This window comes from Rhea americana, unplaced genomic scaffold (assembly GCF_003343005.1).
Source record: "Rhea americana isolate MKP2758 unplaced genomic scaffold, rheAme1 scaffold_578, whole genome shotgun sequence".
NCBI lineage: Eukaryota > Metazoa > Chordata > Aves > Rheiformes > Rheidae > Rhea > Rhea americana.
Genome location: NW_028186732.1, coordinates 11015 through 38213, shown reverse-complemented (window position 1 = coordinate 38213; position 27199 = coordinate 11015). Strand labels below are relative to the sequence as shown.

General features: G+C 56.4%; 2 protein-coding genes across 2 annotated transcripts; both read right to left on the bottom strand.

Moving 5' to 3' along the window:
* Positions 1 to 140: 140 nt before the first annotated feature.
* GNAT1 (G protein subunit alpha transducin 1) lies at positions 141 to 4394 on the bottom strand. Its single transcript, XM_085319229.1, has 8 exons — positions 4289 to 4394; positions 2299 to 2341; positions 1695 to 1836; positions 1449 to 1606; positions 1180 to 1308; positions 906 to 1035; positions 629 to 782; positions 141 to 331 (listed from the first exon to the last, which is right to left on the bottom strand). Exons 1-8 carry the CDS (start codon positions 4392 to 4394, stop codon positions 141 to 143), a joined length of 1053 nt encoding a protein of 350 aa, XP_085175355.1.
* Positions 4395 to 7767: 3373 nt separating this feature from the next.
* Positions 7768 to 26164, bottom strand: SEMA3F (semaphorin 3F). The gene is made up of 19 exons (XM_085319231.1): positions 26143 to 26164; positions 24498 to 24707; positions 23963 to 24123; positions 23597 to 23659; positions 22752 to 22871; positions 20812 to 20901; positions 17671 to 17764; positions 17124 to 17243; positions 16005 to 16144; positions 15804 to 15918; positions 15426 to 15495; positions 14982 to 15126; positions 14479 to 14701; positions 13771 to 13859; positions 10036 to 10077; positions 9539 to 9696; positions 9372 to 9439; positions 8384 to 8517; positions 7768 to 8285 (listed from the first exon to the last, which is right to left on the bottom strand). The coding sequence occupies exons 1-19, from the start codon at positions 26162 to 26164 to the stop codon at positions 7839 to 7841; spliced, it is 2511 nt and encodes an 836-aa protein (XP_085175357.1). The 3' UTR covers positions 7768 to 7838.
* Between the last annotated feature and the right edge of the window lie 1035 nt (positions 26165 to 27199).

Below are 27199 nucleotides of genomic sequence, written 5' to 3'. Positions count from 1 at the left end.
TGGGGCTGAGCCAAGGGGTGGCTCTGGGGCTGAGCAGGGCTCCTAGCTGGGGCTTGTGGGCAAGTGGAGACGGCTGGCATGAGGGGAGCTCAAGGGAGGAGACAGACCTGGGCTGAGGAGGGGAGCACTGGGGCTGAGGCTCAGAAGAGGCCACAATCCTTGAGGTTCTCCTTGATGATGATGTCAGTGACAGCATCGAAGACAAACTTAACGTTCTCTGTATCAGTGGCGCAGGTCATATGGGAGTAGATCTCCTTCACATCCCGTCGCATGTTCAGCTCCAGGAACTGCACCTTGATGTAGTTGCCCGCGTCCTCATAGGTGTTGGGGCCTGGTGTGACAGTGGTGAGCAAGACCCCATGCCCCTCCCCCCCCAATCACCCTGTGGCCCCACGGCCCCTGCCCACCAGGCAGGACCCCTGCTGCAGTGCTGGGCTCACCCCCCAAGGATGGGTGTTGGCCTAGCCAGGCACTCATTGCCTAGTACTGGCATCAGACCTTGTGCTGTCAACAATGTCATGGGCTGCTGAGGACATCTGGTGGGGATCTGCTGAAGGGTGCTGGCACCCCAAAGCCTCCCCCTTCCCTGCCAGACTGCACCCAGTGATTAAGCCAGTGTGGCCCTCACCATCGTAGTCAGGGAAGCAGATGCTGAGATGGGCCTTCTTGATTTTCTCCAGGAAGACATCCTTCTTGTTGAGGAAGAGAACAATGGAAGTCGTGGCGAAGTAGCGATGGTTGCAGATACTGTTGAAGAGGTGCAGGCTCTCGTGCATGCGGTTCTGGGAAGGGACACAGCCCCGTGAGTCTCATTAGAGCCCTGGTGCCAGGATGGGAATGGGGGGGGGTCCTGTGCATCCCCCATTTTCCCAGCAAAGACACTCTGCCCTGTGTCTCCCCCTCACCACTTCATCGTCCTCCACCAGGACCATATCATAGGCACTGAGGGCTGCAATGAAGATGATGCAGGTTACCCCCTCAAAGCAGTGGATCCACTTCTTCCGCTCTGAACGTTGACCACCCACATCGAACATCCTGGGCAGGACAGGCAGGTGTCAACATCCCCCATCCCTGTGCCCAGTCCCCAGTGGAGGGTTTCTCAACCCACCCAGCAGAGCCCTTTCCCTGCCCGTGGTCAGCCCCTGCAAAGGGGCTGCCTGGCCACACCAGGGCTCCTACCTGAAGTTGAGGTCTTTGAAGGAGAACTGGGTCTCGATAATACCCGTGGTTTTGACACGGGAGCGCAGTACATCCTGTTCTGTGGGGACGTAGCCAGGGGTTACCAGACGCTCCAGGTCTGACAGGTAGCTGGCCGGGCACACAGCAGGCATGAACCACTGGTGTCTACACCCCCACCCACCCACCTAGACCACCCAGCAGTTCCCCCAGCCTATCTGCCTGGCCCAACCTCTCCCCTGCCCACCATCCCCTGCCCYGCTGGTGCATACTAGCCAGCTGAGTCGTTGAGCTGATACTCAGAAGCACGATCAAAGCAGGCTTGGATGCCTGCGTCCTTCCAGAGCCGCCCAATGATATCTGACATCTCCTTGGGCATGGTGCCCTCCTCAATGGTGTCTGAGAGGTGCAGCAGCTTTCGGGCATCGTCCTGCAAGGGAGCAGGGCTCAGTGGGGCTGGGCAACCTGGGGGTCAGGGGCCTCAGGGAGCCCCATGCCCAGCATCGGGCAACCCTCACCTGACGGGCTGAGTCGCTATACTGTATATTGAGTGTGGACATGGCCCGCACGATAGCCAGCATGGACTGGAGTGTGTTGCTGTAGATGATGGCGATGAACTCCAGGCACTCCTCCAGCGAGTAACCATCCTGGTGGATAATTCTGGCCAGGAAAGAGAGCATGGGGCTGAGCTGGACACCACAGGGTGGGGGGGGGGTACACAGAGAGTGGGGCTGCCTGTGGTTGCTGGATGAGGCTGAACTGTGTACTGTAGGGTTGAGCTGAACACCGGAGGGCTGAGCTAAGCACTATGGGATGAGGACTCCGCGGGGCAGGGCACCCTTGGCTGTGGGATGGGACCAAGCTGGGCACCATGGGGTGGAGCATCCCATGACATTGGGATGGGACTGAGCCAGGCACTACAGGGTGAGACCATTTGTGGCTGTAGCGTGGGGCAGGCCCATGTGCAGCATGGCCAAGCTGCACCTCTGATCTCCCAGGCCCTGTTCTGGGGTGAGCATGTGCCCTCTGGGAAAGGGCGGCAGGATGAGGTGTCCTGAGGGGCACCCTGAGCCTGTCCAGGGGGCCAAGGGGCAGCATGGGCCCAGGATGAGGGGCACTTACTTCATCTGCTTGACAATGGTGCTCTTCCCTGACTCCCCTGCTCCTGTGGGAACAAAGTACTGGTTATGATGGTGCCTGCAGCACAGGCCCCCACAGCCCACTGACCATCCCTCGCTGTAGGGTGCTGGTATGACTGAGGCAGAGCTTTGGGGGCCATGAGACATGGAGGTGCCCAGGGCACATGGTTGGGCCCAGTGCCCCAGGACTGAGGGGTCAAGGAATCGCCTTGTAGCTCTGGTGGGGGGGGCTCTTGCAGGAGGCCAGGCTATGCATGTGTCTTTGGGTAGAGGTTGGCAGGGTGGATTATGGCCTCATCTGCATAGGCATTAGGGTTGGGCTGAGCTACTGCAGCCCCTGGGTATGGATAATGCGATAAGCTGGGGCAGTCCAGGGAAGGGAATGGGGCCACGCTGGCATTGCTGAACCCAGCTGCCTGCAGCCAGGTGCCCCAATGCCATTGCAGTGCCAGTGGGCCATGACATGAGGGCAGCAATGACACCTGTGCCTAGACCACATGCAGGGCAGCACTGAGCCCTGGCACCCCTTGGCCAGAGGGGCAGCTCTCAGAGGCTGAGAGACCCTCAAAGCTCTGCTGGGGATGGGGAACAGACTATGTTGGGTCAGTGTGTTGGCTAGGCATGAGGGTGATGGAGTGGATGGCTGGATCTGAGGATACCTGGGAGCAGGAACTGCCAGGGCCCGTTGTGTGCAGTGGCAGCTGGGAGGATGAGATGCAGGCAGGATGATTAGGTCTAGGGGTGCTTGGGATCATGGGGGGATGGTGGTGTGGGATTTTAAGGCTGGCTATTTGAGCTGGGAGTGGTGAAATATTCAGTGGTCTGCTAGGATGGGCTGCTGAAGTAGATTGGCTATGTTCAGGGGTGCCTTGGCGTGAGGGAGTAGTTGAAATGGACTGATTGGGCTCAAGGGTACCTGGGGGCAGGAAGTATCAGGGAGGCTGTTGGGTGCGGTGAGATACTGGTAGGATGGGATGCAGGTGAAATATTTGGGTTTGGGAGTGCCCTACAATGGAGGGATGTTGAATGGGCAGTTGGGGTGGGCTGGTTGGGTTTGGAAGTGCTTAGAAGCAATGGGCTAGTGAGGTGGGCTGGTTCAGCAGAATGTCAAGGTGGGCTGTTGAGGTGGGTTGATTGGATCTAGGGATGCTCAGGAGTGTGTTTGGGGGGGGTGTTGTGGAGGGCTCTTGAGAAGGGATAATTTGGTTTGGAGCGGGCTGTTGGGGATGAGCTGATGGGTTTGGGGATGCCTTGGAATGAGAGGGCTGTTGGGGTGGGATGTTGGGGTGGGCTGATTGGGTTTATGAGTGAGTAGGCGTGGAAAAAGGGGGTGTTAAGATGGGCTCTTGAGAAGGGATGTTTGAGTTTGGGAGTGGGCTGTTCTGGTGAGTGACTGAGGGTGGGCTGGGATTGGGAGGGGGCTGCTGAGATGGGCTGGTTGGCTTTGGGTGTATATCTTGGAGGGGGGGACTTTTTTGGGTTGGCTGTTGGAGTGGGCTGACTGGGTGGGATGTTGAGGTGGGCTGCTTGAGCTTCGGGGTGCCAGGGAATAGGGAGAAGGGATGATTGGGGTTTTTTTTTTTGGGGGGGGAAGTGGGGCTTGGCTGGTTGTGCTTGGGGGTATTGAGGGTCTGCTGAAGTGAGCTCTTGTGGTAAGCTGTTTGGGGTTTTTTTTGAAGTACTTGGGAGGGGTGGGAGATGTTGTAGTGGCCTCTTGAGAAGAGATTGATGGATTTGGGAGGTGTTAAGTGAGCTGTTGGGTTTTGGGGATGTCTGGAAGTAGGGGGCTCTTGAAGGGGAGGAGGGGGTGTGCTGTTTGCCTTTGGGGATATCTGGGCAACTGTTGAGTGGGCTGTTGGGTAGGATGTCAGGGAAGAGGGGAGATTGGRAATGGGGAACAGGTAGGATGGATGGGTCCAGAGACCCCGGACAGGCTGTCTTTACCCCTCCCCCCCCCTCAGCCCCAGTCATACCCAGCAGCAGCAGCTTCACAGTCCTCGCATCCTTCTCAGCGTCTTCCTTGAGCTTCTTCTCGAGCTCGCGGGAGTGCTTCTCCTCAGCACTGGCCCCAGCCCCCATCCTCGGCCTGGCAGCCCGGCGGCTTACCCGCTCCTTGGAGGTCAGCACCAGGATGGGCAGCGTGCTCCAGCCCCCTGCCGCCTCCAGCGCTTGGTCTCACTGCACCTGCCTGTGCTGCCGGTGCCCTGCCACTAGACTGCTTCCACTGTCAGGGGATTGTGCCTACCTGTGGCGGGTGGGTGCTGCCACCCGCCCAATGTGGGCCAAGGACAGGACCAAGGTCCCAGGGGCTACCTGGGAGAGGTGCTATGCTCAGCAGCTGCCACTTAAGCCAGGCCTCAGATAAATCCTTTTAAATCTCTAGTGGGCTGAGCTCAGCACATCCCCATGGCTCCAGTGTCAGCACTTCAAAGAGCTGGGTGGAAGAAGAGCAGAACTGTCCTACCCCTACCGGCCCCTATCTGGGAACGGGGTGGGGGGATTATGCTGGCGGATCCAGGAGCTGAGCTGACCTGTAAGGTGCCTGCTCTGGCTCCGCAGCTATTCTAGGGGAGACTGTTTGAAGTGTGTGTGTGTGGGAGGAATGTGGGAAAGAGCAGGAGCTGGGGCTGGAAATACGCACAGGATCTACTGTCCCCAGGACCTCTTGTCTCAGGAACCCCTACCTGATATCCCTAGGGGCACCTCAGTACAYCCACCGTGACCCATTGCAAACCCTAGTCATGTCACCCTGTGTTCCCAGGCCTTCCTTCCCCAGTAACACTTGCACTACGCTCTCAGGGGCACTCGAGTRTCTTCCCCAATGTCTCCAACCCCCCTGCCCCCAGCAACCCTCCAGAGTGTCCCCAGGCATTCCCAGGAACCATCTCCCAAAGTCCACTTGGGCACTCCAGTATCTCCCCAGTGTTTCCAGACCTCTCCAGAATCCCCCTCCATTGGCTCCAAGTTCTCCCAGACCCCCCATCCATGTCCCCAAGGGCACCTCAGCACCCTCCCAGTCTCTGCAAGTCCCCACCCACACAGTTGTCCCCAGTACACCTTCAATGTCCCCAGGAAGCTCCAGTATGCCCCCTTCTGTGTCCTCCCTGGTGTACCCACCCTAGTACTCTCCTAGTGCCCCCAGGTCAGGCCACTCAACTTCCTCCCCCGCTGACCCCGGCATCTTAGGTACACTGCCCCCCCCGCCCTGAACATCTATACTTTCAGTGCCCATTAAGCCTCTGTGTATCACAGGGGCACCAGAGTGTGCCTCCACTGTGTCCAGGAAACCCTGCAGGATTTCATGCTCCCCCCCCTCCCCCGCCAATAACCCTGCCAAATGTCCCAGGGCACCCCAATCCTGCCCCTCCATGTTCCCATGCCAAGCACAATGGCCTCCACCAAATGTCTCCACCCCTCACTCCGTAACCCTCCTCATCATCCTCTCTCTCTCCCCCTCCCTCCCCCAGTACCCTTCGGTGTCCTTCTGGAGAATGTACAAGTACCCACCCAATGTCCCTAGGATCGGGGGCGATGGCTGAAGTGCCCCAAGTGAACACAAGGGGGCGCAAGGACTCCAGTACCGCCCCATATCCCAAGTACATTCCGGTGCCCCCAGCACCACCCTATTGCCTGTACATTCCCATACATCCCAGTACGGCTCACTGCCCCCAGGAGTTTCGGTACATCCCAGTGCCTTCAGTACATCTTAGTGCCCTGCAATACCATCCAGCACCCCCAGTACTTCCCAGTGAGGCCCCTGTTCCCCCAGTACCACCCAGTGCCACTCCCCCAGCATCATCAGTATTGCCCAGGGATGCCCCTCAAGTGCTCCCAGGATTTCCCAGTGCTCCTAGTGCAGCCCTCCAGTACATCTTACTGTTCACAGTACAGCCCAGTGCCACATCCTCAGTGCCCTCAGGATTACCAGTACCCCCAGCACAGCCCCATGCCACCGCCCCCCCATTCACTCTCAGTATCTCTAGTGCAGCTTCCAAGTGCCCCCAGTACCACCCAGTGCAGCCCTCCATTGCCCCCAGCACCGCCCTGTCAGTGCTCCAAGTAATGCCCAGTGCCCCCCTCATGCCCCTCCCCATGTACCCCCCCCACCCCAGGTGACCCTCTCCTGCTGCCCATCCTCATCCCATGCCTGGCACCTTTGTACCCCACTCTGGGGGTGGTGGGTTCAGTCCTGCCCTTGCCTCCTCCCCACACAGCTCAGGGCAACAGGCCAGAGGGCAGAGTTAAGGGGATTGTGTGAGGTCAGCATGGCGCAGGGGACAATGACCCCAAGCAGGGCAGCTGTCAGCAAGGCCCCCGCTGCCTCCTCTTTTAGGCCCTCCATGATGTCCCCATCCCGCACAGAGCACACACAGGCGCCTGTGGCTATCCCAAAGCCAGTGTTTATTTTGGCACACTCTTGGTTGCAGTGGTGGCATGTGCTTGGCAGGGCATGGGCCCCAGGCACCCTTGTGCTTCCCATGTACAACTATTTACAATGCAGGGTACCCACATCCCTGCCTGGGAGCCCGAAGGCAGCAGGCAATGGGCAAGGCTCCCATGGTTCCAGCACCCATGGGCACCACTGCCCAACCTGTCAGGCCTGGATGGCACTAAAGGTGCCCCTAGCATAGTGTAAAAGTGGCGACCCCAGGGGTTGGCCCCATTACAGCCTCTTCTCCTTCCCTCTCCAACCCAGAGCACAGCCCTGACTAAGCCTCTACTGCTGCCTAGACACCTGGATCCTGCCTCCCTGAGCTGCACCTCAGAGGCTAGACTCTCTCTGCCTATGTGCCTCTCCCCAGCTGCAGTCACATTTCAGTGGACATGAAGTCCAAGTTGTGGCCTGGTGGGATGCAGCATGTCTGTAGCCCTCCCCTCTCCTAGGCTTGTGTGGCGGGTCTGCAGTTTTCCTGGGGAAAGTGCTTGGTCTTAAATAACCAGATGGGGAAACTGAGGCTCAAAGAGACAGCAGACACAACAAAAGCAGTGGGGCAGACCTTCTCCAGCTCCTTCTTGCTGCTTGCCCTGTGACCAAGTCAGTGCAGGCTGTCCAGGCCAGATGGGCACCTGCCCTAGAGCCTTCCTGCAGGACCCACTGCCTCTGCCCCAACACTACTGTGAGCTGGTGACATCATCCCCTGACATGGCCTGCCCACCATTAGGCATGTACAGCCCTGATTGTAGTGCCATGCCCTTCCCACTGGAAGGTCATTGACCTCAGCCTGGTCCCACATGCTGGTGTTTCACAGTACCACAAAGTTCAGGAAGGGAAGAAGGAAATGACGGGCATGACTTCTGGGGTCCTTCACTCTTCCCTGGGGTGGGAAGGCAATGGTCATGTTGTGCAAATGACTATGTACAACCTACAAATAAATACTGTCTTCCAAGGGAGGTGGGGAGTGTGTGCATGTGTGTGTGTAGATATATATATATATATATATATATATGTATATTTATAGATATTTTTAATATTAAAAGGGGGAAAAATAGACCACTGTGCTATCAAAGTCCCTGCTGATGGTTTCATGTATGCCTGTAGGTCTCTGGCTGGTGATTCCGGCGGTTTCGAGGCTTCTTCTGGTCCTGCTGCTCCTTGGCTTTGAGGCCAGCCAGTGGTTCCTGGGGGCTGGTGGCCATGTGCCGCCAGTAACCCTGACAGTACTGGTCAAGGAGTCCCATTTCGGGCTGGGTGAGGAGTTGCAGCAGGTCCTGGTAGCGGGGAGCAGCAGCACTGGGCACCCTCGCACCAGTGGCAGCAGCAGCCACGGGTGAGAGGCCAGGCGGGACCTCAGCCTGGAAGAGCACGGCGTGGACAGTGCGGCTGCTGAGGACACGTAGCTGCACCTTGGTCACCGTGTGCTTGAAGTTGTTCTCAGTGGCAGTGCAGGAGTACAGGCCACTGTCAGAGAGCTGCAGGGAGCGCAACAGCAAGCCCTGCTCTGTCCGCAATACCCGGCCCTCGACACGGAGCTGTTGGGAGAGGGAGTGTAGGCTTAGCTGGCTGGCGCAGGGTGCGCACAGAGGCCCTCAGCCCCCAGGGCGAGGCTTTGCTCAGCCCTTTGTCCTACCTCTTTCCGCCGGTCACTATTGTCCTTCTGGAGTAGCCACTTGATGCTGGCCTGGGGGGAACGGGGCTGGCACTCAAGGAAGGCCGTGCTGCCCTCCACCCCATACTGCACAGCCTCCACTGTGTTCTTGTTGGCTGTACGGGCAGGTGCAGGTGGCTAGGTCAGCATATGTGCATCCACACCCCCAGCCTGCCCCCTAAGGGAGAGTGGCATGTTCCGGGACCCCAGGACCCCATCCCACCTTACCCAATTTCTCTCCAAGTATTTCTCTTCCCCCATTCAAACCTAGTCTTGGATGCACTGGCTCTTGATCCACCCAGCAACTATGTTCTTCCTCCCTCAGTGTATCTGTCCTTCCAATAAGGGTGTACAATCAGCTGGCCATCCAATTGTGCTCATCCTCCACAAATGTACCCACCCATTAATCCATGTTCATCCTTCTCTGATGTATCCATCCATCCATGTATCCATCCAAATAACTGTGCTCAGCTTCCTCCCCAATACATTCATCCATCCATTCATGTTTATCCTCCTCAAATGTATCCATCCATCCAAACATGCTCAGACTCCTCCTTAATGGATCCATCCTTCCATCAATCCATCCATCCACCCATTCATGTTCATCCTCCTCTGATGTATCCATTTGTGCACCAAACATATTCATCCAACTGTGCTTACCCTTCTCTTCATGTATCCAACTGTCCAATCAACTGTGCTCAGCCTCCTCCTCATGAATCCATCCATCCATTCCTCAGTGTTAACCTCCTTCATCTATTCAGATGTGCTCAGCCTCCTCGTCAGCACATGCATCCACCAAGTGTATCCACCCATCCATCGCCCTGTCTGGCTACTGTCCACGTTCTCCTGCCCCCTGCCTCAGTATAACCACATTACACCTCCTGTCCTGGACCCCCATGTCTTGCCCCCTCATCCTAGCTCCCTCAACTGCCCCCTCTGCCTTCACCTCAGCCGCATGATGCCTGCTCACCGTTGGAGTTGTAGCCTCGGCACTGGCGGATGGGGTTGCCATGCCGGACGTCCTGCCGCCTGCTCCGCCTGTGGGGAAGCAGGAGATGATCTGGTGAACCCCAAGGGGTTGTCCATAGCCCAGGGGTCCCTCCTTGCTGCCTGCCACCTGCCCTTGGCTTCCCATACCTCTTGGAGGATGCCGAGTAGCGGGTGCAAGCCTTGCCATCCCAGGCGCAGTAGGGGTCCCGGGCCAGGCAGCAGTCGGCACAAACTTCCCCATAAACATCACACCGGTGCAGGGCCAAATGGGTCACCCCTACAGCTGAGGACACGTAAAGCTGTTGCTGTTGGGGGTAACAGAGAGGATGGTGTGAGACACTACTTAGGCATACAGCCTTGACTCAACCCCATAAGGACCATTTGAATGAGCTGTGGCCTCCTGGCCCCTGGGGCTACCAGAGCCAGCTTGTGCTGGAGCTACCCAGAGTGACTTGTGGCAGCATATCCCCAGAAGTTACAGGGGCCACCAAAGGCATCTCACTGTGAAGCCACCCACTAGCTTTTCCCGTCCATGGCTCACTCCTCTTGCACTGAGGTGGTGCCTGGGCAGTACCACAGCTGGGCACTACTTCCCCAGGGCCACTTAGTCCTCCTTTGCAACTTGACCACATGCTGTGACTCACCCTCTTGGAAGAGATGGTCATTGTCTTGATGGGTGCTGGCACCTAGAAGGGAGCACAGGTAAAGGATATTGAGGGGCTGGCGAGCCCAATGTGTATCCATCAATCCATTCCCCTATCTTGCTGTTGTCCATGTTCTCCTGCCCCAAGCCCTCAGGATATCCACACCACACYCATTGCCTTGGGCCCCCAAGGCCTCATGCTGAGCCTAATGTTGCAGCTCCAGGGTGTGCACCCAGGTCCCTGCACAGGGCACAGGGCTGCACAGGGCAGCTGAGGAGGGCAGGAGTAGCTGAGAGGGTGCCAGGACAGAGCAGGCAGGAGGGGCAACACTTTTCATCTGGGGTGAGATCCTTCCAGAACCAGCCAAGGGGCTGATAGGTGCCCAGGTGATTTTATCCTCAATCCTACCAATGAGAGGGAAGGATAGGAGAAGGAGTAGATACAGATTTTTCCAAGTTAGCAACTGGCTGTGCCACTGGTGTTGGCAACAGGGTTTTGGTTTCTATGATCATGGGACCCTGTCTGAAGATCAACAACTGATGGGGAGAGATGGGATCCACCTCACCAAGCGGGGCACACGTGTCTTTGCCAACAGGTTGGCCAGCCTGGTAAAGAGGGCTTTAAACTAGGTAGGATGGAGGAAGCAGAGAGTTATAAAGATAGAGTAGTCAACAAAACACAGCTCAAGTCGGGAGGCCTCCAGCGGGTCCATGCAGCTAGGGACGTGCATAGGGGATGTGGCTATGGGGGATCTGCCTTCATCACTCCAGGGAAACCTGCATGCACAGCTACCTCTCTGAAATGCCTGTACACCAATGCACACAGCATGGGGAATAAACAGGAGGAACTGGAGTAGTCACAGGGCCATGATCTCTGTGCAGTTACAGAGACATGGTGGGATAGCTCACGTGACTGGAATGCTGTCATGGATGGCTACATGCTTTTTAGGAAAAGCAGGCCAGGAAGGCAAGGTGGTGGAGTTGCTCTTTATGTGAGGAAGCAACTGGAATGTATCGAGCTCTGTCTAGGGATGGATGAAGAGCCAGTTGAGAGCTTGTGAGTAAAGATTAAAGGGCAGGCTAATGTGGGTGATACTGTTGTGAGTGTCCACTACAGGCCACCTGACCAGGAATAAGAACTCGATGAGGCCTTCTACAGACAGCTGGAAGTAGCCTCATGATCACAGGCCCTGGTTCTCAGGGCAGGGCTTCAACCACCCTGATATCTGCTGGAGGGACAACACAGCTAGGCACARACAAAGGACAATACAGCTAGGCACAGACAGTCCAGGAAGCTCCTGTAGAGCATGGATGATAACTTTTTGACACAGGTGKTGGAGGAGTCAATGAGGAGGGGTGTCCTGCTGGACCTTGTACTGACCARCAAAGAGTGACTGGTTGGAGACGTGAAGGCTGGGGGCAGCCTTGGCTGCAGGGACCAGAAGATGGTGGAGTTCAGGATCTGGAAGGAGGAGGCAAGCCAATAAGTAGGATCACAGCCTTGGAATTCAGGAGAGCAGACTGGAAGGGGGCTCCAGGAGAGCTGGCTAGTATTCGAGCACCACTTCCTCCAAGCTCAAAAGCAGTGCATCCCAAGGAGAAAGAAGTCCAGCAAAGGGGGCAGAGGACCTGCATGGATGAGCAGGGAGCTTCTGGCCAAACTCAGACACAAGAGGAAAGTACACAGAATGTGGAAGAGGGGACAGGCTACTTGGGAGAATTATAGGAATGCAATCAACAGTATGTAGAGATGTGGCGAGGAAGGCTAAGGCCCATTTGGAATTGAGTCCGGCAAGGGATATTAAGGACAACAGGAAGGGCTTCTTCAAATACATCAGCAGCAAGAGGAGGACTGGGGAAAATGTGGGTCCGCTACTGAATGGGGCAGGAGCCCTGGAGATGAAGGCTACAGAGAAGGCAGAATTACTGAATGCCTTCTTTGCTTCAGTCTTCCAAGGGCAGCCCTCAAGAATCCCAGAGTGTGGAGACCACAGAGAAAGTCTGGAGAAAGGAAGACTTTCCTTTGGTTGAGGAGGATAGGATTAGAGATCTTCTGGGCAAACTTGACATTCACAGATCCATGGGCCTGGATGGGATGCAGCCACAGGTACTGAGGGAGCTGGCGGATGCTGTTGCCAGGCCTCTCTCCATCATCTTTGAAAGGTCCTGGAGAACTGGAGAGGTGCCCAAGGACTGGAAGAAAGCCAGTGTCACTCCAGTCTTCCAAAAGGACAGGAGGAAGGACCCAGGCAACTACAGGCTGGTCAGCCTCACCTGCATCCCAGGAAAGGTGACGGAACACCTCATTCTGGATGTCATCTCCAAGCATATGGAGGATAAGAAGGTGWTCAGGAGTAGCCAGCATGGACTCATCAAGGGGAAATCCTGATTAACCAATCTGATAGCCTTCTATGAAGGAATGACTAGCTGAGTACATGAGGGAAGAGCAGTGATTATTGTCTTCCTCGACTTCAGCAAGGCTTTTGACACTGTCTCCCATAACATCCTCAGAGGKAAGCTCAGAAAGTGCAGATGAGTACACAGTGAGGTGGCTTGAGAACTGGCTGAAAGGCAGAGCTCAAAGGGTTATCATCAGTGTCACACAGTGTCACTGAGTCTAGTTGCAGGCCTGCGGCTAGTGGAGTTCCCCAGGGCTCAGTACTGGGTCCCATGCTGTTCAGCTTCTTCATCAATGACCTGGACGAAAGGACAGAGTGCCTCCTCAGCAAGTGTGCTAAAGATACCATGCTGGGAGGTGTGGTTGCTACACCTGAGGGCTGTGCTGCCATTCAGAGAGACCTGGCCAGGCTGGAGAGCTGGGTGTAGAGGAACCTCCTGAGGTTCAACAAGGGGAAGTGCAGAGTCCTGCACTTAGGGGGAAATAACCTTATGCACCACTACAGGCTGGGGGCTGAGCTGCTGTAAAGCAGCTCTGCAGAGAAGGAGCTGGGAGTTTTGGTGGACAACAACTTGACCATGAGCCAGCAATGTGCTCTTTTAGCCAAGTAGGTCAAAGACACCCTGGGGTGCATTAGGAAGAGAGTGTTGCCAGCAAGTTGTGGGAGGTGATCCTGCCCCTCTGCTCAGCCCTGGTGAGGCCACATCTTGAGTACTGTGTCCAGTTCTGGGCCCCCCCAGCACAAGAGAGACATGGAGCTACTGGAGAGAGTCTAGTGTAGGGCTACAAATATGATCAGAGGGCTGGAGCATCTCTCTAACGAGGAAAGGCTGCGAGAGCTGGGCCTGTTTAGTCTGAAGAAGGGAAGACTGAAAGAGAATCTTATCAATGTCTACAAATACCTTAAGGGAGGGTGTCAAGAGGATGGGGCCATACTCTTTTCAGTGGTGCCAAGCAACAGGCCAAGAGGCAACGGGTACAAACTGAAACACAGGAAGTTCTGTCTGAATATAAGGAAGACCTTCTCTACTGTGAGAGTGACAGAGCACTGGAAGAGGTTGCCCAGAGAGATTGTGGAGTCTATTTCTCCGGAGATATTCAAAACTCGCCTGGATGTGATTCTGTCTAACATGCTCTAGGTGGTCCTTCTTGAGCAGGGGGTTTGGACAAGATGATCTTCAGAGGTCTCTTCCAACCTCAACCATTGATTCTGCGATTCTGTGTCCTATCAGCTCTAGGCGACCACTGGGCAACACGGGGTAGGCTGGGGCAGTGGAGTAAGGTCAGGGTATGGATATTCAGAGCTCTGAGCAAGGGGCAGGAGAGATTGGTCCTTACCTTGAACACCTCAATCTCTTCCAGCATCAGCTCCTCAGTCTCCATGTCATCCCGGGGTAGTACTATGACTTTCTGCACAGTGCCTCGATCTGCAAGACATCACGGTGGATGGCTGTTCAGTGCCATAGGCTGGGCACCTGCATCCCCCATCCTCCTGGGAAGGCAGTCCCTGCTGAGGTAAGGGTCAGAAGGGCCCTCAACTCCAACCCCATCCCCATCCCCATAGTGCTGCAGTGGACAACTGTCTGTGGTGCAGCGCACCAGCTCAAGTAATTGCCCCTCACTAGGGACTGCTGCTGCCCAGGATGGGGGGGATCCAGCAGCCAGTGCATAAGCCTCTGCTACCTGCTCAGAAGCAAGGAGCTCAGCTGTGTGTGCACCAATAACTCACTGGGGAATAGCTTCCAGGCTGAGATCTGCTGCAGTATGCAAAATGGCCTATTTATCCATGGGAAAAGGCTAAATCATGGGGCCCTGGGATGGGCAGGGGAAGGACCAGGCTGGATCACAGAGTCCTAAGACAGGTATTGGGGCAGGGGAAGGACCAGGCTGCATTGTAGAACCCATGGCACAGGGGTCTTAGTCCCTTGCCCCACTCCAACGTGGGATCTGGAAGGGCACCGTGATCTCGCCAGCCCTGGCGGTGCCCCTGCCCTCCCAGGTGGCACTGGTGCATGCTGTGTTCTCTGCGGTGTGCGGTGTGGGTACCTGTGCCCAGGAAAAGCACCTCATAGCGCCCATCTGCCGCATCCACCTGGTCGACGGCGATGGTGGTGAAGCGATAGTTGACGTTGCTGCGCACTACTAGTGGCTGGCGGTGGGTTGGGTATATGGCGTGGTACATCAGTGGGTGTGCGCGCATGAAGTTGATCACCTCATCAGGATAATCCTTGGTTGACTTCATGGATGGTGTAAACGTCCCCCCGGGGCACTGCAACACAGGGCAGTGGATGAAACATCACCCACACTCATGGAGTTGCCAGGCTGGGTGCTTGCTCTGGCCCAGTTAACAGATTTACCCAGCCTCTCCTTCGTGGGGTTGTGCCTAGGCCATAAGCCAGAACCAGTCTCCTGCCATGGCCAGGTTCTGAGCTACCCCACGCACAAGGAGGGCGCTGGCTCCCTGGTATTGCTGGGCACACACAGGCCCTCTACCCCACACAACCTGCTGTTGTACTGACTGGAGGCCTTCATGCCTGCAGGGTACTTACGGTGCCTGGCCGGGGATAAGGCATTTTGCCTGTGTAGGGCATCCACTGGTAGTTGGGGCCCTCCTTGTGTGCAAAGGGCCCATTGAACACCATGCGGATATCGGCCATGGAGTAGACGCACACAGCGGAGCCTTTGAAAACGGATCTAGAAGGAGGGGAGTCAGCACAGCCTTAGAGATTTGGTATTGCCTTCAGGTTGGCACTGCCAGATCCCCCAGCAGAGCAACCCACCCCACTTGTGCTACAGCATTGCCAAACCCTCAGATGGGCACTGCATGGCAGCTGGGGGGTGCTGACCTTGGCCAACTCTCCAGACTGCTTTATGGGGTGGGTGGCTTTGGCTGTGGTGGGCACCCATGTGCAGTGGCCCCTGAAGCCCACAAGCTGTCCTTGGGACCCCATGTGGCCACATGGTATGGCTGCCATAGGACTGACGGCACTCACCCTGAAGCAGAGAACACAGCATAGATGACAGGATTCTTGGTGTCCTGTGTCTGCTGGATGAAGACATCCTCTTGGGACAGAAGTAAGAGAGTGTCATCAGCAGGAAGATGGGCAGGGACCACCTCGCCGCAGGCACCAGGGCAGCAAGCGGGGCCACAAGGGTGGATGTAGCTCCTGGCTCCTCCGGCCTCTCTCAGTGAGAGGGCATGGTTGGTAGGAGTTGGGAGCAGCAATAGACTCCTGGCCATCCCCAAAATACAGGGTGCCAGAGAGGTGGTGCGTGGAAGAGGGGAAGTGGGTACAGAAGGACCCTGGCATGGGGGGCCATCAAAGTGGTCCTGACCCTCTCTATCCCCATGGACCCCTGCCCACACTCACGGAGCTCATCGAAGTGTGTTTCGATCCCATCGGGTCCTGGCACAGAGCAGGTAAGTCGGGCCTTCAGGAATGTGCTCCACTTGTTCACCAGGCAGCAGTGGCCTCCATCGTCATTCTGGGGCAAGATGAACCCCAGGTATGTCACCACCCCATACCCCTGCCCACACAGCTCCTTGCAGGGTCACAGGCTGGCACACATACCAGACAGATGCGCCCAATGCGGGAATAGACACCTGGGCTCTGCGGGGCATCAGCTGATTTTTCCCGGAAGAAGAAGTAGAGTTTGTCATCGTTCCTCTCACTACTGTCAGGGATGAGCTGGGCATGGACGAATGCTGGGTCTGGAATGGCATGACATAGTCAGCCCAGCAGCATCTCCACCTGGCCCACGTGATGCCAGCACCCCGTGAACCCATCACAGCAGGATGATGAGCCCCCCAATATAAACCAACCCCTGGAAACCACTGTGGTGGTCACAGGGGTAACCAACTCTCAGCCATATCTGAGGAACCAGAGGCTCCAGGGTTGCCTCTGAGATGGGTCTCTCCTGTGGTCATCAGTGCTCCAATGACTGCAGGGGATCAGAGCATCCTTAGCTCCAGGGTCTGCAGGGTCCAGGGCTCCAGCAACTCCAAAAGCAAGTCTATGGGAACCAGTCTTCCCCCTCGGGGTGGGGGGGAGCCACACAGCTCAGAAGGAAGTATTTCCCTGCCATCCATCAGCTCATTCCCAGCCKATGCTGACAGCTCCCCCTCTTCAGGTTACTGCCCTGACAGCTCCCAGGCACAGCAGGATCATCCGATCCGCTCTGCTCTGTTTACTCAGCTGCCTTGGCTGCCCCATGGCTGGAGGGGCTCCAAGGGGGGCAGGATGAGCACTCAGGGTCACTGATTGCAGGTGACATGGTTGACATCTCACCCCTGCATAAACCCAGGCACGGGCCCTGACAGGGTCAGTACTATTGCCCACCAGCTGGCCAGTTCCACTGCCCAGCAGGGGCACCGTTAGCTGTCTGTCACCATGTTCCACATAGCCATCCCTCCATCTGTCTGTCCTAGGAGATTCCCACTATTCATCCATCCATCCATTCATCCATCAGTCCAGCAATCTGTCCTCAAGAGTCCTCTTTAGTTCCCTCTTCCAGCCCAGATTCCCCCATCCATCCATCCATCCATCATCCATCCATTCATCTGTCCATTCATCCCACAGCACTTCTCTGCCTGTCCATGCTGCCTACTGTCTCTCTAGCCTATGAGAAGGATGCAGCATGGTGAGGTCACTGGGAAACAGTAAGCTGAGCCAAGGACACCCCAAACTCACCATTGAGCCAGCGTGAATTGTACTGGTCCGTCCTCATGGCCGTCTGTTTGCCCATGGTACGAAAGATGGCTGCATCAGTGCCCATGAAGTCAATGTAGACACCGGCATAAAGCTCTTCATCTGCAGATGGGAGAACAGATATCGGCTAGCCCCATAGGATCCTCAACTCATCCTACCTGTGCACCTCTATCTCCTTTCTTTCCCACTCTCAGAGGTCCTTCTCCTACTGTCTCCAGGCTCTGTCCAGTCCTGGTTCTGGCTGTTAGCCCCCAGGCAATGTGTTGCACAAGAGACACTGCCCGTGGCCATGTTGAAGAGCACAGCAGGTTGTTACTGGCCTGTAAGGAAAGCCCTCATCCATGGGATCAGGTCTTGTCAGACGCCCAGGGACACTTTGACCAGTTGCCACTGGAGCAGATGAGGGAAGGGGCAGGAGCTCAACTTCTTGGGTATAGTTTGGCAATGCAGAGTGGGATGACTGGAGCATCTGTTTGTCCCCTCTCCCTACCCCCAGGCAACACTGGCCTTGCAAAGATACAGCACTCACTTATTAATGCAGAGACGGTGTCTACTTTGGGGTCGTACGAGCACTTCCCCTTGCCTGACTCCAGTTTGTCTGGCTCCAGGTAGAAGATGTAATCCTAGAGAAGGAAGCAAAACAAAGAGTATATCACATCTTTCACCTCCATCTCTGGGGCACTTTCCAATGCAGAGGCGAACTGTGCCTGCTGGAAATTGAGCTTCTTTTGGAGGTGGAGCACAGAAGCTACAAAACACTACCTGCTGCCAGAAGGCCCGAGGACGCATAGTGCCCAGCATAGACATGGATAGACCATCTCAGAGGTCTGTAGGACTCCCAGAAGGGCTGAGGGCCCAGTGAGCTGCTTCTCTGATGTTGCCGGATGCTGGTCCATCCCCTTCAGAGCACTGATCCATTGCTGCTTGGAGATCCACCAGAGCCACCAGGCTGAAAATGGGGCAACTCCCACATCTGCTTCTTGGCACACACAGCCACCCTCCAGCACTGCTCCTTCCCAGCCACCTCCTTGGTCTGAGGCACATGGGCCTGGCTGTGTTATAAGTTGCAGAGGCTGCTTTTACTGCTCACGGAGCCTCTGACAGCAGCTGCTTGCTTTGATAGGCAGTATTCAGCCGTGGGCATATCTTTGCTGCCAGACCCAACATGTTCCAGTGAGGAGCAGTTTACCACCCATGAGTGGTCACCACTGGGATGGCATCATCACAGGGTGCTGAGCCTGGTCCTGGTGAGATTTGGAGCCAGCTGCCTTACTCTGTTAGGAGCTGCTTTTCCTGCTGCTGCCTCTGCCTTCTCTGAGCAAGTGACACACGGCAAACACAGCACCACTTTATACCCTCACGCCAGGCGCTAAACTTGGTCTGCCTCACAGAGACACACATGAAATCAGCTGTCACAACACTTCTGAGCACGCAGGACTCCCAGGCATGCAGAACCCCAAAGAAGCAGCACCAAGACAGCCTATCTATGCACAGCACCTGCCGGGAACCCTGCCAGGTCACTGACAGCCCTCTGTATGCCTGGGCACTCACCACAGCCAACACAACGAAGCTGGSCCAGCAGAGCTACCTGCTCATCCCACATCCTGACTTTGAAATAGGAGCCAAATACATTGCAACAACTCTTCCTCTGAGGCCTGTCAAAAGGATGAGCAGAGTCTTCACAGGATACTCAGGGTCCAAGAAGACAGGATGGGACAGAGAGCTGATGGTTGGGAAATGAGGAGCATGTCTTCTCCCATGTCTTCCATCAGAGGATTTGCTCATGAAAGCTCTTCTTGGCCCTGTGGCCTGAGTCCAGAGGAGCAGCCAGGGCACACTAGCCCAGTCTGGTGGCCTAGACAACAGGGATTGGTTTGGAACCGGCACAGAGAAAGCCTCAGCCCTGGTGCTGCGTGGAATTGGCCCCTTTGCACAGCCATCTCCATCTCTACAAACTCCTCTGCCAGGGTGCACACTGGTTCCCCAACAGCCCTTGCTTCCCTGGGGTGGGCAAACATTTTATTGGAATAACTTGGATCTCAAAGACACTGCTGGTCCTGACTGCAAAGCTTGACCTGCCCAACAAGGCTAGACCAGCTAGGCAAAAGGAAATCTGCAAGCCCATTCCAGTGCCAGAGCTGCCTAGTAAAACAGAATGGCTTGGCAGACGCTGGGACAGCCTTTAGACTCTCATTGCTCAAAATGCATTGATCTCCCTGGAAAGCAGGTGCCGACGACCCCGTAAAGCTGCCCTGGGCATGGCAAGCTCTATTGTACAGGAGCAGGGGGTTATGGAGGGAGGAAAGCCAGTGGGTGCCAGGCAGTAGCTGGAGAAAATCAAACCAAAGCCCTGGCTAGGATCAGATTTCCCTAAAATGAGTGGCTTGGAGTCCTGCTTATTCACCTCCCAGGGCCACAGGCCAAAGATGTGCTGAGTGTTCAGGAGAGAGGGTGGTATTCACTCTAGCTGCAACTAGAGCCATCCAAGGTGAGGCCCTGTTGCAATGGAACAGAAGGTGAAAGGACGCAGTTGGAGACTAAACATGCAGTGGCTAAGGTGAGATGAGTTATGGAGGTCTTAGACCAGTTCTCAGCCCATCTCCAGTGCAGGTCACGGCTAGGGGCAGCCTGGATGGGAAACATTCCTGCATTTTGCACTCAGCTGATGGGCACTGCAGCCCTGTTCATGGGACAAGCCCATCAAGGAGAGGAATGGGGAGGCCTTTTGGGGCCCCTAAGGGAATGCCATTGGCAATAGTGTTTCACCAGTTGGCCAAGGGAAAGCAATGGTACCATCTCAGAGCAGTGTGACCAGCCCTTAGCAGCAGCACAAGGCAAGAGTGCCCCCGGCCACTGAAGTGCTAATGGCTGATAGCATCAAACTATCCCCATCTGTCAACCTCCCTTCAAAGGGGAATGGGACATGCACATTTGGGTCGCAGTGGAGAGTGAGGTGTAGGGGAGATATGGGGGAGATGCAGGCTTCGCAGGTGATACACAGGGCCATGTGGACCCCATGCCCATGCACTGATCTATATTAGTCTGGAGGAGAGAGATTCAAATGGGAGACACTGTCAGGACAGGCAGGGTGCTGGAAGCCTCCTGTGAGAAGCTGGTGATACTGCTGCCTCCGTGATCCCACTTGCCTGTTCTAAAGAAACAAATTCTGCTTGGGGAAGGTGAAGCAGATAGCTTCATCCCCCATGGGCACCAGCAAGGCAGCTGTTCAGTGCCATTTTGGTAGGCCCTACCAAAACATCTGCGCATGGGTTTTGTGTTCTCCCTTGTGAGCAGTGGCATCCCCCATGGCTCTGTCAATGCTTGGCTCTACTTTGAAGGGACACAGAGGGCCTGGGTACAGTGAAAGTAGGCTGAGGAGGGACTGCTGTCCCTAACAGTGTCCCCCACAGGGATCCCAGCCAGGCCTGGGAGAAGGAAGGAGTTAGTGAGAGGAGAGAGGAGACACCAGGCCTTCTGCTGTAGGAAGCTTTGTAGAGAGGGCAAAGGAGATTTTGGTTGGGCACCCCCTGGTAAGGGGTGACCCTGGCCCTGGCCCTGGCGGGTGAGAGGGTTGGGAACACACCGGTGGGAGGGAGAAGGAACCCTAAGCTCAGGTGTGCCCACAGGAGAGGTGGGCATGGCTCTGGCGGGCTCCAAGACCGGTTCCCACCTTGCTTTCCGCTGGTCTCGGGCTGAGGGGGCCGTCGGCTGATCTGCTTTCCCGGCCTCCCGGCTGGACGGGCTGGCTCAGCGGAAATCCCTGGGGAAAAGGAGTAGGGCAGAAAGTTAGCACTGTGGGGCAGGGCGAGGGCCACCCCAGGGTGGGGGTGTGTGGGAGGGAACCAAGACCAGGAGTGAAGGGAGCATGCTGAGCAGCAGAGAGCCACTTCCCCATTCAGATCCCTCCCAGAAAGCTCCCCTCTGGGCAGTGCTGGTCAAGAGGACCTTGGTGTCCCAGCTCTAAGGGCAGGGCTGGCACTGGGCAGGAGCACTGACAACCTTTGCTGATCGGGCAGGCAGTGAGCAGATGGGCTTTGCCCCTTCCAGGTGTAACTCTTTCCCAAGACAAGCCCTGCTTTCATAGGAGTGATTCCTTGAGGCCAAGGACAGCCTCGCATGTGGCAAGGGAGACTGGTGAAGCTGGCTCTGCCACTGCCCATCCAGCTGGCCAGAGAGGGCTCATGGTCCAGGACACAACAGTGGAACCAGTCACTCAACTGGAAACTTTCCTCATAGAAGAGCAAGACTCAGAGTCAGTGCTTGGGAGAGACAGTGAGACAAGGAAAACTATAGGCACTGTGGGGCTTTCTGGCCCCAGGGCTCGGGATCCTCTCTCTCCTTTGCATCATGCTCTCTGGAACTCAGATTGGACCACTCATTCTACATGCAGTTGGAGGGGAGACATGATAGTCTTTTTCTGGGGGAGTGCACTGATACTCAACGCAGTAGGGGTGCCCAGGATCCCCTTGATCCTCCTCAAATGCTGCAAGGCCCATGAAGTACTGCCCAAAACCCAGTCAAAGAGTGGCACTGATCTGTATAAATCTCTCTCTATACCTGTGACTGTGTCAGGTAGGCCTCTTCCTCCATGTACAGCACCATGCACCTCACTTGGCTCAGGCTCAGAGCATAGCTTTCTATGACCAGGCTATGCCATGGTAGAGGGCATTACTCAGGATCTGCAACACTAGTTCTGAGGGGACAGACCTTGCAGAGAGCAGACCACAAGTCCAGCAAGCGGAGTCCCCCAGCCATCCTTACTGCACGCTATGGCAGTCACCCACGGCATCCTTTGCCCTTGTGCCAGCACTTAGAGAGATCAGGATCCTCCTAGGACCCTCCTACTACCATGAAGCCACCTGAAGCCATACAGCTGTCCTCTTGCCTTATGCCAGTTATCAATATGAGGAGCTGGCCAGTGTCATCCTCTCTCACCACCACCTGGGAATGCCACAGTGCAGGGCACAGATGCAGCACTGCCACGCACACTCATGTGCCAGCACCGCCCACAACAGCAGTGCCCCCTCCTCATGCCAGCTGTGCCACCACAGCATGCCCACTGCATCCTAGTGGCACATTCATGCTGTTTCTCCCTGAGAAATGCCAGCGCAGGTGCAGTGCCAGGCACTCTCCATCCCGTTGGAGAGGCCACTCCATTCCAAGAAGGCGCTCATCCCAAGGCGTTCATGATCCACCAGTGAGCGGAAAGCCAGGCACAGGCATATCCTACGCTCTGTCTGAGAGATGCCGGCAGATGCTGTTCAAGAGGCACCCGTGGGGTGAGAGGTTCGAAGCTGGTGCTGGGGTCCAGCTGCGGCAGCCCAAGTCAGGTGTGAAGAGTGATCCTCAGGCCTTGCTCTGCAGAGATGGCTCAGCCACGCTCAATGCCATGGTAATATTAGCCACAGAGTCTTTGGTGCAGCCAAGCTGAGACTAGCAAGTCTCTGTCCCCCACCCACTTCCTCCTTGAAACCCTCCTGACACTAGCTCAGGGCACAGACCCAGCCATGCCCAATGCCCTCCCGCATCCAGCTGCAGCTCTGGAATGGCAATGCAAGCACAGCCAGGCCCAGGCACCAGCTCAGCCCCCTCAAACCTTCCACTTCTTACCTGCGCTTTGCGCCCTCGGTTGACAAAGGCACAGATGGGATTGTAGGCCCCAGTGCCACACACGTAGAGGTGGGTCCGGTTCCAGGGCTGGATCAGGCGGATGAAGTTGCCACACTCCCCCTGGGAAGCAGAGGGAGGGGTTGGCAGTCACAGCAAAGACATGGAGTGGACCAGCTCTCATTGCAGCTCACACACCCAACAGGGAGGGCCCAGGCTCACTGGGCACAGATCCTTCCCGTCAGAGGTCAGCCTCTACACTGGGGCAGACACTATGGGGTGCTAGACATGAAACAGAAGGGTGTGCACCAGAAGGAAGAGCTGGAGAGCAGGAGGAGATAGGCTGAGGATCTGTGAGACTGGGAGCCTGCTGAAAGGCTGGTATTGGTCTCAGGCAGGCACAGGCTGGCATGGGTCATGGGTTGGCATGGGGCTGGCTTGGCTGAGGGTACAGCCAGTTCTGGCAGGGGGAAGAAAGCAATGTGGGGACCTTTGCCTCTGGCTTCCTCCTAGCATTTGCCCAAGAAGGTCTGCCAGGGCCTGTGTGGCTAAGCAGAGGGGCTGGCAGGACACCATGTAGCAACCTGGAGTGCCACCCTGTCCTGCAGGTGCTGCAGATGCTGCCCAGAAAGGTCAAAGTGCAGTGGCTCTCAGGATGAGATTTCAAAGGGAGGACATGAGGACATGAACTGTAGCCCTGTGATGGCCACCAGCCTCCCCGAGGCTCCCTGAAGTGGGTTAGGGGTGGCCATCAAAAGCCCTGGCATGTCCATGGCCATGACCTGTGATGCAGGGCTCTAGGGAGCTGGCACAATACAGGCATATCCGCCTGTYCTCAGCACACTCACGTTGCTGTTCTTGCCTGACAGGATGCACTCCTCAATCCTCTGCTGGGATGCAGGCCAATGGATCTGCAACAATACAAGCAAAGGGAAGATCTGCACTCATGGCCTGGCTTGGTCTTGACCTTGAGTTCTTTCCTGACCCCTCTGTCATTATGGGGGACCCTCCTCCGTCCAAACTCTCAGCCAGTGACCCATACAAAACGGTGTGCTACACTCAGACCACAGCCTCCAAAATGTCTGCCTGTCTCCTGAGCTCTTCAGCCCACAATCCTGTGACCAGGACACTTGGTTCAGCCCCGTGTCACCCTCTCTTCTGGCAACCACCCTAGGTCCAGCCCTCTGCTTCCGTTGGTGATGACACAAGCTTACGATGAGGGGCTCGCGGTTGATGTCGTGCAGATCCAAGGAGAGGATGTAGTCCTTGCTGCCCACGTACATGCGGTCGTGGTCCTCATCCTTGAGCAGGATGCGGTAGTCACTGGAGTTGAGGAGGAAGTTGAAAAAGTGTGCAGTGCCTGTGGTCTTCAGCTCTGCAGGGTAAAGGGGCTAACATCAGTGTGCTAGTACCCCGTGCCCACCATACTTCCCCAGTGTCACACCTGCCTCAGCATTTGGGCACCTGTCTCCAGCATCAACCYCAGCTAGTGGACCCCTTGCTGGTCTAGAACCCATGGGAGAAAGGCGGGCACCTTCCAACCCTGCTGGGCTCATCTGCACCCACTGTGGTGCCCCATTCCCCCTCCAGGAGACAGGTAGAGAACCCAGCAGTGAGCATCACAATGCAGCCATCTCTGGGGCAGGACATATACCACAGCATGGGATGCTGGACAAGCACAGCAGATGCTCACTTTCAGGAGGGGCAGCCAAGGGTAGCTTGGACACAGGCAAGGGGACCTGGGCTCACCCAGTGCCCCTGCCAGCAGAGCCCTCCACTGCATCATGACCCATTGAGTGACATTGCTGTTGTGGGCATTGCCAGGGACAGTGGCACCAACAGGTGGGCAGGGCAGGGAGTAACCACCCTCTTGCACTCCAGGCAGCCAGAAGGCATGAAGCAGGCCACCAGTGTTGGCCCTCACAGGCTGTTTTAGGAGATGGCTCTCTAGTAGCCCAGCTGGTGGAGGGGTGAGAGCAGAGCGGAGACTCCGGCAAGGGTCCAAGAGGTGCTTCACACAAATCTCCCAAGGCAGCGATCCTGCCAACAGCTGGGTGGGTGCAAGGGCTCAGCACTGGTGCTTGAGGGTGGGGGCAGTTGGTGTTATGTGGGTGGGTAGTGCCAAATGACAGTTCCTGTGCCAGGTGGACAGGATCATCAGAGCCTGCAGGAGGGCTCTGCCTACTCTCCACAGCACCAGGATGCACAGCTGGGTGGGAGAGTCACCTGGTACCCTCCATCCTGCCCTACAACCCCCTGCTAGCCTGCCTTGGTCCCTTGCTAGCTGAGACCATGGGCACATGTGGGATGGAAGTCAAGAGCTGAGAGGAACRGGAAGGGGGTATATTTCTCTGGTGCCCTGGCCAAGCAGCTGTGGCTCTCAAAAGCTCTGCTCTCTGGCCCACTGGCCCTGTCCCCTCCTGCTCCAGTTGCCCCACAGATGTGTTCCTGTGCCCCAAACTGGACATGAGCCTCTTGGACAGGGGATCTGAGACTCAAATTATCTACCTTGCAGGGAGGGGAAGGAGAACTTACCCCCCCCACCCCACATGCCCCGTCCTCCCCTCTTGGGAAAGTATTTTTAGCTTGAGTGTGGGAGAAATGAGTGAAAGAAGATAATGAGGGTGATGAATATTCACAAGCACAATGAGGCAGCCAGATGGAAGGCAGAAGTGCTGCAGATGATGTGGGCCAGTGCCAGGGACCATGCAGCAGGGGCCGGGGCACATGCAATGTGGGAAAGCACAGGAGAGCTCTCCCTGAGCCTGCTGCCTCCTTCCATCCATCCCCAGTGCCAGGGGAAGCCCCAATGCCTGCAGCACCACAAGGGCATGACAGCAAGGTTGGACATCACCCCTCTCAGTTGCCATCTCCTGCCCCCTTGATCAGAGGCCACCCTGGTTAGACACCATTCCCATCTACAAGATGCCAGCTCAGTTGTATGCTACCACCATCAGGTGCCATCTCAAATGGATGCCACTTTGATTGGATGCCATCCACATCAGATGCCATGCCACAGTCCCTTCTTGCCTGGAGAGAGTTGTGCCTGTTCTTTGCACCCACCCCAAAGACTGGTGCTGTGGGCAGTTGAACTGGATTAGGGCTGGAAGCCATCTCTCCGCTGCAGGAGTAGAGCATGGCCCTCTTTAATGCCTGAGGGACATGCAGAACAAGGTCTCCACCAGGAAGGAGCTAGTTGGTTTCCAGGCATGGCTGGGCATAGATCCAGTATCTAGCTGCTATTCCCAGCTGGGATGCCAAAAGCCTGAGATCTTCCTGACCTTGTGCTTCCAAAATCCATGGGGACATTCCAGAGGTGCTGCTAGGGTGCCCTTGCCATCCTAGGCACAGAGCCCCCAGTCCCTGCTAACTCCCACCATGGGGAAGAGCTCACCTCCAACTCTTCTCAGCTCCATTGGGACTTAGGAGTCTGCCCTCCTCAGGGAGAAGAGATAGGCGAGAGATGGAGGCAGACAACAAGGCTGTGTCCTGCAACTTGGCTTCCGAGTGTTGGCAGAGGGCTGCCCTAGGTTGCGGGCCAGGGTGGATATTTACTGTGCTGAGAGCAGGTCTCCTCCCAGCTCATTGTGTGCCCACATCTGGAGGGCTTCATCCCACACAGCAAGGGAACCCGCCAGGGGGCCCAGTGAGCAGGTAAGCACCTCCAGGGCAAGGAGGGCAACCACCCTTCTGCACAGTCATAGGTCTGTGGGCCCCTGTGGAGCTTGCACCAAGAGCAGCACAGGGGTGTGTGGGTGCTGACAGAGCTGTGGCCTGGGGAATGTGGGTGAGTCTGGCAGCTCGGATACACACATGGTGCCAGGCTTCTCAGTATGAGGGCTGCTGCATGCACATGCCCAGGTGCCCCACAGGGACCCAGCAATCCCATAGTCCAAAACAGCATGAGGACCAGGTGCAGCTACTGTCCCTTGGTGGGCCACGGGCACAGAGCCCAGAACAGGCACCCTTGAGGTATGATTCAGCCACAGCTTCCCACGGTAGGTTTCCTCCTTGGCCCCACTAGGCGCACTTCACTCCAGGAAACGTCTAGGCGTACTCACGGGATGTGACATCAATCTTTCTGCTCCTCCTCCCCACAGCCTCACACTGACCTTGAGGGTCTGCCGGCCCTTCCGCCACCAGCGGTGCTTTCTCAAGGGCGGACGTGGTGCTAATTTGCAAAAAGTCTTGCCCTGACCTCCTGCCAGTGGGGCGGGCTGTCCAGGAAGGCAGCTAACAAGGGGTAGGCTAATAAGCATAGTCTGCAGGCTCTACTTAGGGCTGGCATGGACAAGGYGTGCAAGCGTGCAGAGGAGTCTGGCTGCTTATAGCTCTGGTGTCTGGTTTCAATAAGACCATGTACAAGCGTGTTTGCTGGGGGTGGGGGGTATGAACACAGTTTCAGAGCTGATGGGGCAGGGGAAAAGAGGGGCCTGGGCTGTGCAGGGCCA

Bases quoted from the DNA above. Each gene is read 5' to 3' on its own strand.
- SEMA3F (XM_085319231.1), bottom strand. From the start codon at position 26,164: ATGGAGCTGAGAAGAGTTGGAG. The intron at 13,860-14,478 runs GTACCCACACCG...GATGTCTTGCAG, and splicing joins GGTGCTTTTCCTGGGCACAG to ATCGAGGCACTGTGCAGAAA. The intron at 8,518-9,371 runs GTGAGCAGGCAT...CTGCCCGTACAG, and splicing joins CCGAGGCTACAACTCCAACG to CCAACAAGAACACAGTGGAG.
- GNAT1 (XM_085319229.1), bottom strand. From the start codon at position 4,394: ATGGGGGCTGGGGCCAGTGCTGAGGAGAAGCACTCCCGCGAGCTCGAG. The intron at 1,607-1,694 runs GTGAGGGTTGCC...GCTCCCTTGCAG, and splicing joins ATAGCGACTCAGCCCGTCAG to GACGATGCCCGAAAGCTGCT. The intron at 783-905 runs GTGAGGGGGAGA...GTCCCTTCCCAG, and splicing joins TGGTGGAGGACGATGAAGTG to AACCGCATGCACGAGAGCCT.